General features: G+C 38.0%; 1 protein-coding gene and 2 pseudogenes across 1 annotated transcript; all 3 read right to left on the reverse strand.

Moving 5' to 3' along the window:
* The window catches only part of LOC125314098, a 39753-nt pseudogene extending 38517 nt beyond the window's left edge, over positions 1-1236 (reverse strand).
* Positions 937-1674, reverse strand: LOC115753762 (KDEL-tailed cysteine endopeptidase CEP1-like). The gene has a single exon (XM_030692550.2). It carries the CDS (start codon positions 1606-1608, stop codon positions 1252-1254), a length of 357 nt encoding a protein of 118 aa, XP_030548410.2. The 5' UTR covers positions 1609-1674; the 3' UTR covers positions 937-1251.
* Positions 1675-4192: 2518 nt separating this feature from the next.
* On the reverse strand, positions 4193-10252 carry LOC115753786 (annotated as a pseudogene).
* Between the last annotated feature and the right edge of the window lie 4134 nt (positions 10253-14386).

A 14386-nucleotide genomic window follows, 5' to 3' on the forward strand; every position in this document is an offset into this window, starting at 1 on the left:
AAAAAAAAAAAATTGTGAGTAACTAAAATCGGATGTGATAAACTGAAACAAGTTGGCAACCTAAGGGGAGAAAAGCTAATAACTCACACGATTAAATATTGGTCAATTAAGATAAATTGCTAGATTTAATGCGCTTATAAGAAAGACAAATAATAAGCTCCCGTCAACAAAATTTAATGCACTTAAAAGAACCAAATGAACTTTGTCAAGTAACTCAAATAAGTGTTGATAGCGTAAAATTAGTTGGTAGTTTAATCGGATAGAAGTTGATAAGTCACTCAAAAATAGATTGGTAAATTCATTAGACACTTAATGAATTTAAGGTGTGAGATTAAAAAAAAAAAAAGACGAATGAAAGTTGATAAAAGATTTTAAAAAAATTGTATCTCGCATATTTCCAAAAAAGAATTGGAACTATAACATGTTACTTAGGGTGCATTTGGTTGGAGCAAAACTCCATGAAAAGGGAAAATGCTTTTTGATAAATCCTTTTATAGGAAAATAGTTAGTTTTCCCATATTTGGTGATATGTGACAGGAAACATTTTCTGATGTTTGGGTCTCATTTAAAAATCGAATTTATAAATTATCTTTATTTTTTATTTTGTGCTTGTTTTTCTTTTCTTTTCTTTTCTTTTGCTTTCTCCCTCCGCCGCGACTGGCGTATGGTGGCCATGGGCGAGCTTGAGCGTATGTATTTTACCAATTTGACTCACCCTTTTTTCCTTTCCTCATTCTAAACCTCGCCCTTCACTTTAAGGCTGTGTCGCGATAACGTTTTAAGTGTTTGACTAACTCTTTTAAATATTTACATCATATAAAAAAAAAAATCTTGTTCTCAACCATATAGTAGAATAGTCCAATGAGTATGGAGGACCTCCCATACACATGGTCCAAGGTCTCAAGCAACAATGATATCAAGTGTTTGCTAACAAAATAAAATTCAAGGACCGTCTTCAAGTCCTCTTTATTCTCATTATCATAAAACACACGAGAAACTTCAGCCTAAGAAACCTAGACAAGGTCGCATGGGGTCTAGCTGAAATTAAAACAGTAAATACACGAAATTAACTATAGTAATTAATCCGAAATATTTCAACTAAGACTAAGCTCAGTTCATATCGACCAAACTTGGAGCCATAATCTCTTAGATAGATACTTATGCAACTGGATAAGAAATTTTCGAGGGAAGTCCACAAAGGCCACCTTCAACCCCAGCATCCCTCTGTATTCTCATGTACCCTTCCTCGCCTCACCAAACGTCCCAAGAGTTCCTCATCAACCAAAACTTGGTCGCGTCCGCATCCGCCCCGTACCTGACCACGGTCACTGCGTGGTTCATATTGGCGCCGCACGGGCCGGTGAAGACCTGGCCCTTGTAGTTCTCGAACTTGTACCTGCTCGCATCGAGCACCACCGACACCGGTTGCATCGCCACAGCTGGCAGCATGTCGTCCTCGCTCGGGTTGACGTCCCTGTAGGACCAAATCTTGGCTATGGTGATGGACGAGGCCTGCTCGTCGCAGGTACCGTCGGCCCCAACATACGGGTAGTCCGACGTGGAGCTAATGCCTTGGTTGTCGATGATGTACTGGAAGCCGTTGTCCATCCAGCCGCCTTGGCAGCCCTAGTTGCCACCGTTGGTGGCGCAGTCTATGAGTTGCTGTTCAGACAGGTTTGGTAATACGTCGGAGGTGATCTAAGTGATCGCTTCCACCACCACCACCGCGGAGAATGACTAGCAAGATCCTATCGTGTAATGTTATGACTCAATAAAGAAAACTTCAAGCCAAAGCTCACATAGGTAGCATCTATGTAGCACCGACACGACATAAGACACGAGACACGACACGACACAGTACGCTGACATGTGATTTCTCAAAAAATAGAGAATTTCGACACGCTGAGACACATTATATATTAAATATATATTTATATATGAGAAATTATTATTTTTATAATAATAAAAAAGAGCCGTAGAATGAATTTACATTAAAAAGGAATACATAATTCGTGAGGTGCTGACTTGTTTTTAGTGTCACGACCGGCACATTCTCTCCCATTTAGTTCGCGCATTTCGTTTACTTTTGTGTCCCACATTGGCTAATAAGTCAAGAAAGAGAAGGAAAACATAGTATAAAGGGGCGGCTGGTCCTAGAGCAACACACTTGCTTGGACTGGTTGATGGGCCATCAAGAAAGCCCATGGGTTGAGGGTAAATAATGGCCTCAAAAGTATGAGATTTTCCCAAATTATCTTTGGGACTTGGGTGTCCTATTGGTTGATCGCATGTTTTATTAGTTGACAGCGTGTTGAAAGTTCGGACACGCGTTAACTGTGTGTCCGGCCATGTCCCGACGTGTTGGACACATGTCCGATATCAATACATATCCGACACGTGAAGATTGCCTTTGGCTGCGTGTCCGTACTACATAGGTTAGCAGTAAATTTCTTACCACATCAGCCTTGGTACTTTATAGGGTCGACTGCACTTTTTTGACCCAATCGATGCTCTCTGGAATGCTATTCAGACCTTGGTCCTGAAAAGAGTGGAGTTGGGAGGAATTCCTGCGTGTTGATGATGGCAATTTGTATCCGATAAATGCTGCCACAAATTCCCCGTTGGTAAATCCGAGTACTTGAGCGTGTAAAGAAGAGAGATGATTGTGTGCGCGTGTAAGGAAGAGAACAGTACGTGAATGATTAAATATTGATCAAAAGTTTTTCATGCATCAATCGATATATCTAATGAAAAACTCTCAAATATCGACAATTAGATTTGCGCATGGTTATTTTTTTCTGTTTATTCTAAACTTTAATAGCATTTTAAATTTTCATAGAAAAGTCATTAAGTAGTTTTTCGCTTAAAATTAGCCAAAGCACACGACACATCGCAGCGGTACCGACGATATCTCTACAATCAGTTCATAGATGCCTTCCATGCGCGTAGTGCTATCAATTAGTGGGTCGTCTTTTACTTCGACCCTGATTCATTGACAAATTCTCAACTGATGGGTTACAGACGTGGACATCACTTCTACATATGTTTGGTCAAGTTTCCAAGTAATATGCATGATAAAGTTCAAATTTCCTCCAATCAGGGATGGAGGGCGAATGTGGCTCTATACCTCCACTTTGGTTGCTTCGATCAATCTTCTCAAAAGACAATGCATGGATATTTACTACCAAAACCTCGTAAACGCTAATCGATCCCGATATTTATTACACTTAGTCTGGCGATAAAGATAGGTAGACATACAAAATGGGCAAGAATTGTTCCGGGCGTCAATATCCATCTAGAAGCTAGTCAATATCGAAACCCTTTGCTAATTTCCAAGCGTCCTAATGCGCGGAACCTTTTCCCTTTCACTTTCATAGGTTGCGGAATTCTTTCGTTTCTTCTCGACCATCTAACCAGAATTTTGTCTGGATTCGAATTCTACTCAGAGATTCATTCCATGAAAATTACCAAAAAGCCATAGATTTATTGCACTTATCTCAGCTCAGTCCTAAAAATTTTAATTATGCCAATTTAGCCCTAAATATTTTCACTTTTACTAGCCATTTTTTATAGGGATGCTGGCTATTTTACATGGCATGATTGATGCTGACATGAGTTTTTTTAAATTTTTTTTAATTTTTTTTTATTGTATTCGTGTCTCTTTACCTTCTTTTTTTTTTTTTTGGAGTGAGCCCGGCAAGGGTCGCCGACTAACTTTTGCAGGCCACGGGCGAGGACTAGAATGTCCTCGCCGGATCTTAGCATCACGCCCTCGCAAGGTGTTGCGGCTCTTACCCAAGCCTTCACCGGCCATAGTGAGGGCTTTCAAGCCCTCGCCTAATGGCCGGCAAGGGAGTTGCGGCCCTCACCAAGTGCCCTCGACTCTAGGCGACCTCTATCCCAAAAAAGAAAAATGTAAAGAGAAGAACAGAAGAAAACCAAAAAAAAAATTATAAAAGACTATTTTAAAATATCCACGTCGGCGTCGATCGCGTCACGTCGGCGGTTGGCATCCACATAAGCGATTTTCGGTCAAAATTAGCTGGATGGACTCAATTGGTAAGACGTGAAAAGATTTAGGACTTTATTGGCATAATTGAAAGGTTTACGACTGAATTGACACATGTTCTTCCATTTCACTTTCATAAGTTGTAGTATTTTTTCTTTTCTTTTCTAACAGATGATCAGAACTTCATCTGGATCCTACATAGAGATCAACTAGAGAGATCAGTAATTATTGAAGAAAAAACATAATGAGGCTATTGGAAGACAAATTGTTCTATCACCATTTCTTTTAACGCTAATTTTGATTAGAAAAAAAACATGTACACGTATACAAAAAAGGTTGACAATGGAATAATTGTTCAAAAAGTCTTATACCTTTTGTACGGCGACCAATTCAATCCTAAATCTTTTAATTGTGTTGATTTAGTTCTAAACTTTTTGATAATTTATCAATATAGTTCTAAACCTTTCAATTGCATCAATTCAGTCCTAAACCTTTTGAAGTTTTTTTAAAATTTAATCCTACATGGATTATTTGGTTAATAGTGTGAAAGGATTACGTTGTTAAATTGTCAAAAGATTTTGGACTAAATTGACAAATTGTCAAAAGGTTTAGGACTAAATTGACATAATTGAACAGTTTAAGACTAAATTGTTCATCGTGCAATAGATCTACGATTTTTTGGAAAATTTCAGGTTGACGAGCAAGTGTGCTCATTCTAGGATGCGTCATAGACACCATCAAAGAGACATTAGAGATATGGAGTTTGAGCTATTAAGAGCGAAGTAATCCATCCAAGATTGATTATTACTGATTAGGCATGCTTTGATATATTTTAAGAATTGTCAAATGACTCATTAGTCGAAACTAGAAAGGAGAGATAGGTTAAAGACGAGGTGGATCTAATATAGTCGATCTTTAATCTCTTCTCCGTCTTGACTATATTTAGTACTTTACGATTGCATTAGTCTTGAATACAAAGCAGATAGATATACTTTATCGATGGTGATGAAGGTGGCATGTATAGCAGATAGATCACACAGATCAGAAATCGGGAATCATATTGATCAAATTAAAAATCCAGGGACCACATTATATATTGGGCTATAGTTCAGGAATAACATGCACAGTCAATCAAAGTTCATGGACTATTTGTGTTATTATCCATTTCATTTTACTAGAGATATCGGCGCGTTTGGACTCCTCATTAATCGATATAGATACGCATAAAAGACCGGGCTCGTTCCTTCATTTCCTATCTTTTCAAACAAATTATTCCATCACTTGCTCACCGTGTGTGACCAGGGGACACATGACATGGATGCATGATGCGACTCCTTACGCCGCCCCGAATATTCGACCAAAGTACACGACCCGATCAAAACCGTGGGTCCGACGACATCGCAAGCGATGTTCCAGATTGAATTTTCAAGGAGGTTTCGAGGCGTACGAGGTGAGGAAAACGTTAGAAGTGTACAAAAGGACGTCCCACTCGTTATATTACAACCATATGTTTCTCGTCGTGCGAACCCCATCAACTTGGAGATGTGGGGGGATCCTGCTTTTATTCAGACCCTTTTATGTCGTCTCTATGTTGATGTCGCAGATGTATCCAGGTACGTTGCGCGGAATTCGCACAGGCTTCTAATTTCCAACGCGAATTGCATCGAAATGAGTTATACGTAACGAGACAAAATAATGTGGTACTATACAAAAACGAGATTAAAACATAAATACATTATCCCTAAAGGACTCATTTTTCCTTCTAACTTCACTATTGTTTGAACTCTTGACCTTTCATTCCAAAGAAATATCATAATTTAGCCCCTAAATCAAGAATGAAGTTTCGAGCTACTGACAACGCAATAACTTTTTTTTTAAGGATGTGTAACATTTTCATGTACAATTCTCTCACAGACACCAACAGCCCTTCTTTCACGAGATGTTACCGCATGATATACAAATCATTTCTCTCCTACGTGGTGATAACATGGCTAAAACAATGTCGTTTTGGTCTGAATATGATTTCTAATAGAATTTTTATTTAAATTACTATTATAAATAAGCTTTAAAAAAAAAAACAATTGTGGGGAAGTGGTTAGCAGGGGTCATCGGGGTTTGACCCGCAGCCCTCGCCCAGTTCTGGCCGAGGGTAACCAGTGGCATAGGTACTCATAATTCGGGCTCGAGGATCGTCTTCTTCGTCTCGTACCTATTCTCCATTTATCTGATCCTTTACATAGTTGTTGGAGAAGAAATAGAGCAACAATGGACTCTATTTTGGAGAGAGAGAGAGAGAGTCTATGGAAGAAGATCGAAGGAAGAGAATAAAGTGGAGCAATGAGCTTGACTGGTTGGGGCTCGGCGACCACTTCCCACCATTGCCGGCCCTTTTAGACCGTGGTGGGGCGGCGGCGGCGAGGGCTGCTACTTCCACGTTCCTTCGTTTTTTTATGTACCCATGTCATCTCAACCTTAAGAAGGACTTGATCCACCTTATGTATTTCCCATGCAACTTTTATTTTCTTCACCATTATCAAGTTGTTCGGTTTCGTTCACTTTATTCAATAGGCCAGTCTAGAAACAATCTCCTACGAAGGTTCACTTCAAGTACTCCCATGAAGTGTCCTCGCTTGCCATGATTACTTCCCATGTTATGAAGAAAGAATCCCTTAATACATGTATGAAAGAGTTTATCCATCCACCATAGCAAACCCCAAACATTCGTGAAATGTCTGAGACTGAACCAATCTATAAACCCTATAAAAAAAGGATAAAGATATTTAGACAAAAATTACTTTTTCCACAACTTAAAATCTACCATATTTTCTTTGATAACATAAATAATAACTTCTTTCACAAGTACTTTACAACTTAGATTCATTGTTATGTGGAAAAACTTAAAGTAAGAAAATGTCTTGCTCATTTTTTCGGCATTTGTATTGCTTGGGAAAAATGAGTCAAGAAAGTATCTATTTCATAGTTGATAGAAAATTTTTGCTTCAATTTAAGAAAGAAACTCGCACCATTAAAACGAAAAATCATTTTTCAAAATATGACTAGATCTTGGTGCTTGGACATGAGACCTTGGTGTTTGAACGCAAATCCAATTAGGATCCTCTCACTCAGAGGCAAACCAAGGATCTCGATGCTTTTAGGTTGAGCCCCAATTCCTAATCACGGCGGTCAAGCCCCAATACCCGGCTCCCACGCCTGGGTCGCGCGCACCTGTGCCCAAGTCCCTAGAGACCTAGCCCGAGACCACAAAGCTCAAGCTTGAGTCTCCAATGCCCAAGTCCAAGACCTCAGCTTCTACTTGAGGCTTTCAAAAGAAAAATGTGTGTTTGATTTTGTTTTGGTGACAATTGTCGGAAATAACGTCCATGTTATTTGCAAAATACAGGCAAACATAGGATGAAAATAAGTTTCTTGCGAAAATACTTTACAGCAAAGTTTATTTTCGGAACAAAAGGAAACTTAATATGTAAAAGAATTTGTTAGAGTGGTGAAAGAACCTATTGAGGCTGTGATAATATCCGCCTCTCTTCCTAAGTACACGGCACTTTTCATTGCCCGTCCTATTTGCTTGTCAACTCATTAACACGGAAAATTCTTTATCTTGACCACAATGTGTTGGATTTATTAGTTTTTGCTCATTTAGGTTTTCGACCTATCTCTAACATACTATTCCAAACTTGATACATACCTTTGTGTTGACACCAAAATTTTGATTTTCCTTTTTCTCATTTATTTTGCATAAAAAATCAGGAATTATTTTTTTTCCCAATCAAAAATAATTAATTCAGATCCATATTGAAAAATGCATTGCATTTTGCAATTTTTTACCAACGGTGAAAATTTGAGTTTAAATTGGTAGGCCATCAGTGTCGGGCCTAGAAAAAATTTCCGGCATTAATAAAGGAGGGTGTACCGAATTTTGCTAGGCCATTAGGGACTATTTCGAGGTCAAATCAACCCATTCATGTTTACTTAAATTATAAAGGATTGTAATTTAATGGTTAAATCATCGAATAAAGCCTAATTTGAATCCAAAAATGCCGATAAGCCTACATCACATGAGGAATTCAGCTAGCCCTTTGCGCATCTATCATGGCTGAAAATTTCGCTCTCATTTTAATGCAGTTTATGCCCCTTAAGACTTAATTAAAATAAGATTTTTGTTTGGGGGTCTATTTTGCGATAATTAGAAAACTTACGCCCCAAGCTTGTAATGTTTTGGTCTATATAAACAAGCTTATGGGATGGACATCAACTCTTATTCAGAAAATACCAGCGAGAAAAGTGAAAGCAAAAGGGGGAGAGGAAATCGTGGAGGGTCTCAGATTGTATGCCAAAAATGAAAAGGCAAACCAAGTCTTCCTGTGCCTTCATGGTCTCGCTAGGGCTGAGTTGGCGACCTCGCCCTTGCGGGATCCGGCAAGGGTTGAGCCTCGATAGCCCAGTGACGGTGAGTGCAAGCGTTGCTAACCCAGCCCTTGTTAGGTCGACTTGGCGAGGCTCTCCCCCGCCGATTACAATGAAAAAATAAAAAGGAAAAAAAAAGACAAAAATAATAGGTTTAGAAAATAAAAACATAAAATTGTCCATGTCGGCCTCAGCGGTGCAACATAAGATAGTCAATATCCATGTCAGCAATTTTCAATCAAAATTGATCATATGAATTGAAATGACAAATCATCAAAAGGTTTAGAACTAAATTGGCACAATTACAATAAGTTAGGACTTTTTTTGTGATGTGCTCAAGTAAATTGACATGGTGGATTTGAATATAGGGTTTGGTGAAGTGGAGGTGTTCGGATGATATGGTTGACTTTGTTTTTAGTTATTTAGTTATTGATATGCTATTCATTTAAGATGAGCAGCTCGAAGATGCGAGTTTATCTAAGATTGAACGGTTGGCATCTAAAGCCCTTTTAACGATAGGGTCTTCCTCCAACCTAGATATGGCCAAATTGGAACCGGGGCCCGGAACCGGCCCATTGACTAGGCCCACGGTTTCATAATTATGGGAACCGGCCCGAAACCGCCGGTTCCGGGCCGGTTCCGACCCGTTTAATTTTAAAAAAAAAGGAGGAAAAACTAAAAAGGCCCGGTGGGGCAAAGAACCATTGGGCTCTTTGCCCCCCCTCCCCCCGGGGCCCGCCGCCCACAAGAGCAACGGCTCTTTCGGCCGTTTGCACACAACAGCCAAATTGACCGTTGGTTTTTTTAAAAAACAAAATTGATTTGTTTTTAATTCTTGTCTATAAATACCTATCCTCTCCGTTGGTTTTTAAAAAAAATTGATTTTTTTTAATTCTTGTCTATAAATACTTAGGGTCTGTTTGTCGGTGATTCTGTTCCCAAAAAATGATTCTGATCAAAATCACTTTTTATGATTACGTTCCCTGGATGATTTTTGGGAAAATTTCAAAAAAGGGCCCGAAGTGCCATCGTTTTCTCAAATAAGGGCCTGAAGTGAACTTTGTTTCAATTAAGGGCTTGAAGTGCTCAAATTGTTTCAAAAGAGGGCCTAACCGAGGGCATTTTTGTCTTTTACATTTTTGTTATTTCTTTAATGTTTTTCTTTACTTTTCTTTTTCTCCTCCCCTCCCTCCTGTTCATCATCCTCCCCACGCAATTCTCTGGAGTTCTTCCTATGAACCAACCAACCCAACCCCTTCTTCCGGTGATCGAAGAGCGCGAACTTTATCACCTCCTGCGGTGGCTCCAGGGCTTCCATCGTCGCATTCTTCTCGACATTCTTGTCCACCAGCTTAAAAATCTCATCCACACACCTCACCCCCTTTTGACCCTTCTTCTCCTTCACCACGACCGCCTCCGACAAGGCAAACGAAGCACCCACGTCCAAAATGAGCACTAACCCGCCTCGTGAAATAGCCGACTTAACGAGGTCGAAGGCCTCGACCCTCGCAAAAATGTGAACTTGGTAGGGTATCCCGAACTTGCTACTGCAGTTGCGAGTGTGGGGCAAGGACAGCGACGATGTCGCGCTCGATGTGGCCGACCTGGATGGTCCTGGTGTTGAGGACCCGGAAGGCGGATTGTGTTCTCGTCGCAGGGATTCAAAGGTTCGCGGACAAGGCCCACCATCTCGCGGCCGCCGATGGTGCCGGAATAGTGGCGGAGCCCGACTTTGTTGGCGATGATGAAGTCGAGGAGGTAAGTTTCGGAGGTGGATGCTTGAGAGGAAGAAGAAGAAGACCGAGAGACTTGCGACGACATGGGGTTGTCATCCGCTTTCACGCATTGCCGGTCAAGGGCCCGGAGGGCGTTGCCGACGAGGTCCGCCGCTGCTAGAGAGAGAGAGAGAGAGGCTTGAAGGTTTCTTTCTTTTGAAATTAAAGGTTTTGAATTCGTGACTTATATTTTTTTACCATTGGCCCGAGGATGGTTGATTGAGGGATGAAACCGGTCGGATCGTCGTCGCGGATTTGTGAGGAAGAAGCTTCGAGGGTTCGCTTCTGGGTAGGGCGGAAGTAGAGGTAGAGAGAGAGGGTGTTGAATAGAGAGAGGGCGACTACCACTTTAGCTTCTTCCGGTCATGGCTTCTCTCCCTCTTTATGTGGAGTCTGCATGAATTCAATGGCGGAATCGATCGGTTGCGTGGGGAAGATGACGAACAGGAGGGAGGGGAGGAGAAAAAAGAAAAGGTAAAGAAAAACATTAAAGAAATAAAAAAAATATGTAAAAGACAAAAATGCCCTCGGTTAGGCCCTCTTTTGAAACAATTTGAGTACTTCGGGCCCTTATTTGAAACAAAATTCACTTCAGGCCCTTATTTGAGAAAACGAGAGCACTTCGAGCCCTTTTTTGAAATTTTCCCATGATTTTTTGAGAATCAAAATGCGTTTGGTAACTGTTTAAAATTTTTGTTCCTGGAACAGAAACGCGTTTGGTAGCTGCACAAAATTTCCGTTCCCAATTTTTCATTTAAATCAAATAATTATATAATCACATTTGATGGCAAAGAGGGAAAATAATCAAATAGTGATTATGGAGCAAAAAAAAAAAAAGTAACAAAATTTCCGTTCCCAATTTGTTTGTCGATTTTTCATGAGTATGCAGTTGTTTATATTGTTTGAAAAGTAATTCGTATTACATTTACAGAATTTGTCTAAATCACTTGTTTGTTATTATTTCTAGTGACTTTTAGATTGATTACCCAAAAAAAAAAAATGAAAGAAAAGCTCCTCATTGTGCAACCGCCTATAGTTTTGCACTCTTGTAATTACACATCGTACAAGCTTACAAGACCCGCAACTCAACTACATTGATTTTTTCTTCACCCAACTCGACAAACTTTTTTGTGCGGCTCGAAAAATGGAGAAAAAATGGAGATTTAGTTGACAATGCGGAGGGTTGGGTCCAATCTTTAATAAATAAAAAAAAGATAAAAGTTGAAAAAACATAATACGAAATAAAAAATAAAACTTAATTAGAATAAAAAATAAAATAGCTAAAAATTCGAAAAAAAAATGCGTATTAGAGGTCCCTTAATATAAAAAATAAATTAGATTTAAAAATTTTCTAAAAACTAATTTTTTAAATATAAATATAAATTTAACTTGAATTTAAAAATAGGCTTAAAATTTTACAAAAAAAAAACTAAATTTTTAAGAAAAAAGGGGGGGGAGGGGAAGAATCTAGCGACGAGAATTTTTTTTCAAAATTTTAGCTATTTTCAATCTAAATTTTTTTAATTATTTTAAATTATTAAATTAAAAATCTAAATATTTTTTATTTCCCCCATTTCTTAAATTTTTAAATTTTTTTTATTAAATTTTCCTTAAATAAAATTTTTAATTTAAGAAAATTATTTTTTAGCAAATTTTAAAATTGAATTTTAATTTATTTTAATTTATGTAAAGTTGAAAATCCACGTGGACTTTTTTTTTAAAATAATACCATTTTATATTAAAATTTTAATTATAAGTATGAGAGATAAGTCATAAGTATATTGTGTAAAAAAGTGATCCTCAAAAGTGTTCCAAAACACCGGAATCATCTTTTTTTTGCTTTCGAAAAGTGGTCCAAAAGTGTTCTTGGGACCGGAATCAAAATCATTTCTTTTTCCATTACCAAACATGTTTCTGATCCTTTTTTGTTTCTGGGAACAGAAACAGAGGATCAGAATCACCGCCAAACAGACCCTTATCCTCCCACTTTCATTTTTCTCACAAATCCTCTCAAGTCTCAACAATTCTCTCAAATTCTCTTAATTCTCTCAATTCGCTCAATTCTCTCAATCCCGCCTCAATTCTTTCAATCGGAATTCCGATCAATTCTCTCAAAAATGGCAAGTGGAAGCAGAAATGTTGGAAAGGGCAAGATGACTATGGGAGATTCCGAGTATCCTATTCCCGAATATGATCCTCGTGAGTATGCATGTTGGGAAAACAACGACGATAATATCAACATTGTCCCGATTCCGAATGTCGAGCACATCCCAATACAAGAAAGTCTTCATCCTCTTGCGGGTGTCGAAGAAACGTCAACGGCAAATGAGCCGGAACGGAAGGGCCGAGAGAGTATATCCGATTTGTGGCTACACTTCGACAAGGTACGTGATAAAGGCGAAGGTAAGTATAATATAAATTGTAAATATTGTTCGCAAACATATAAATTTACGAAAGGAGACGGCTACGGAACATTCCATCGGCATCCGATGAAAAAACATCCAACGCAAGCGGGGATCGACAATACGCAACAACCAATTTTCGGGTACGCCAATTATAATCTTCATCTGTTATTCCGTTACACCGATGCACTTTATAAACAAACATTAGCTGAATATATTGCCATTGATCATGCTCCGTTTACTACTAGTGAAAATTTTAATTTGAAATATTTGATAAATACTACGTTTGTTTCGCAAGCACCAACTATTCCAAAAAGTACTCTTAAACACGAAATTTTTCATCTTTATAAAAAAAGAAAAAAATCTTTAGCAAAATTTTTTGCGAAATTCAATGGACGTATGCATATAGATAGCGATATTTGGAGTGATCCTTGACAAATTCATTCTTATATAGGTGTCACGTGTTATTGGATAGGTAACGATTAGACCATTCAAAAAAGGCTTATTGCATTTCGAGTTTTTGATAAAAGAAATTCAGCTCATAATATTTATAGAATAATTATGCAAGTTTTAGAAGAATATAATTTGATAAATAAAGTATTTTCAATTGATTTTAATAATGCCGCCGCAAATACCGCTTTCATTCCCGAATTAGAAAATATTTGCAAACCCTCTTTTGGCGGACAATTTTTTTGCATTAGATGTGCTTGCCATGTTTTAAATTTATATGTACAAGATGGTTTATGAACTCTTGAGACTTCTCTCGCCCCAATAAAGGGTGCAATTAAATTTTTATGGAGTCGTGCCCATTTTATGAAAGCATGGAGAAAATTTTGTAAACAACATGGGAGAAGGGCAAAAAGATTTGCAAAAGATATTCCGACTTGTTGGAATTCTACCTACGAGTTGCTTCGTCAAACTTTTGATTACAAAAATTTATTATGATGCTTATTTGGCAAAATATTCCCAAAATTACTTTACTTCCGCAACATTGGGACGTTTGCAAAAAAAAAACTTAGATTTTTTGAAAATTTTTAATGACGCTATTAATACTTTATCTGGTAATTATTATCCTACTACGCATTTATTTTTAATAGAGTTTGTTAATATTGGTAGTGTTTTTAGTGAATATGAAAATGATACTGAATTAGCTCGGACTATTTTAGTAATGTGAGAAAAATGGTTGCATTATTATTTTCAAATTCCTCTTGTCTATTTAGTTTATATTGTTTTTTATCCACGTATTAAATTAGACGGTTTACTAGATTATTTGAATGTATATTATCATGATTGTTTACATTTGGAAGATTCAATAGATATTTCAAATATACAATGAGATGTTAAAGAATCTATAGTAGTATTATATGGAGAATTTTGTAGTAGATATGGTTTAAGTGATTCTGGATCTTTACAATTTACTACCTCACATAGCGAAGCTAGTAGTTCAGGTACAATATGCTCAAGAGTAGGCAAAAAAAAAAAAAAAAAAAGGGGCAACAGGTAGTATTTCTGAATTAGAAAAATATTTAACCACTCAATTTGAGTTTCGTGATGCAAAACATAGTACAGATTTCGAAATCCTAAAGTGGTGGAAGAGTCACCAAATCGATTACCCAGTTCTCGCTCTTATCGCTCGCCGGATATTAGCAACCCTTTCTTCAACAGTTGAATAAGCATTTAGTGCTGGAGGATTAGTTTTGCACTCTCGCCGTTCAAGATTAAGCCTGGAGTCTGTGGAAACTCAAGCTTGTGTCGACAATTGGATGAAAGCAAAATTT

Source organism: Rhodamnia argentea, chromosome 3 (assembly GCF_020921035.1).
Source record: "Rhodamnia argentea isolate NSW1041297 chromosome 3, ASM2092103v1, whole genome shotgun sequence".
NCBI classification, from domain to species: Eukaryota; Viridiplantae; Streptophyta; class Magnoliopsida; order Myrtales; family Myrtaceae; genus Rhodamnia; species Rhodamnia argentea.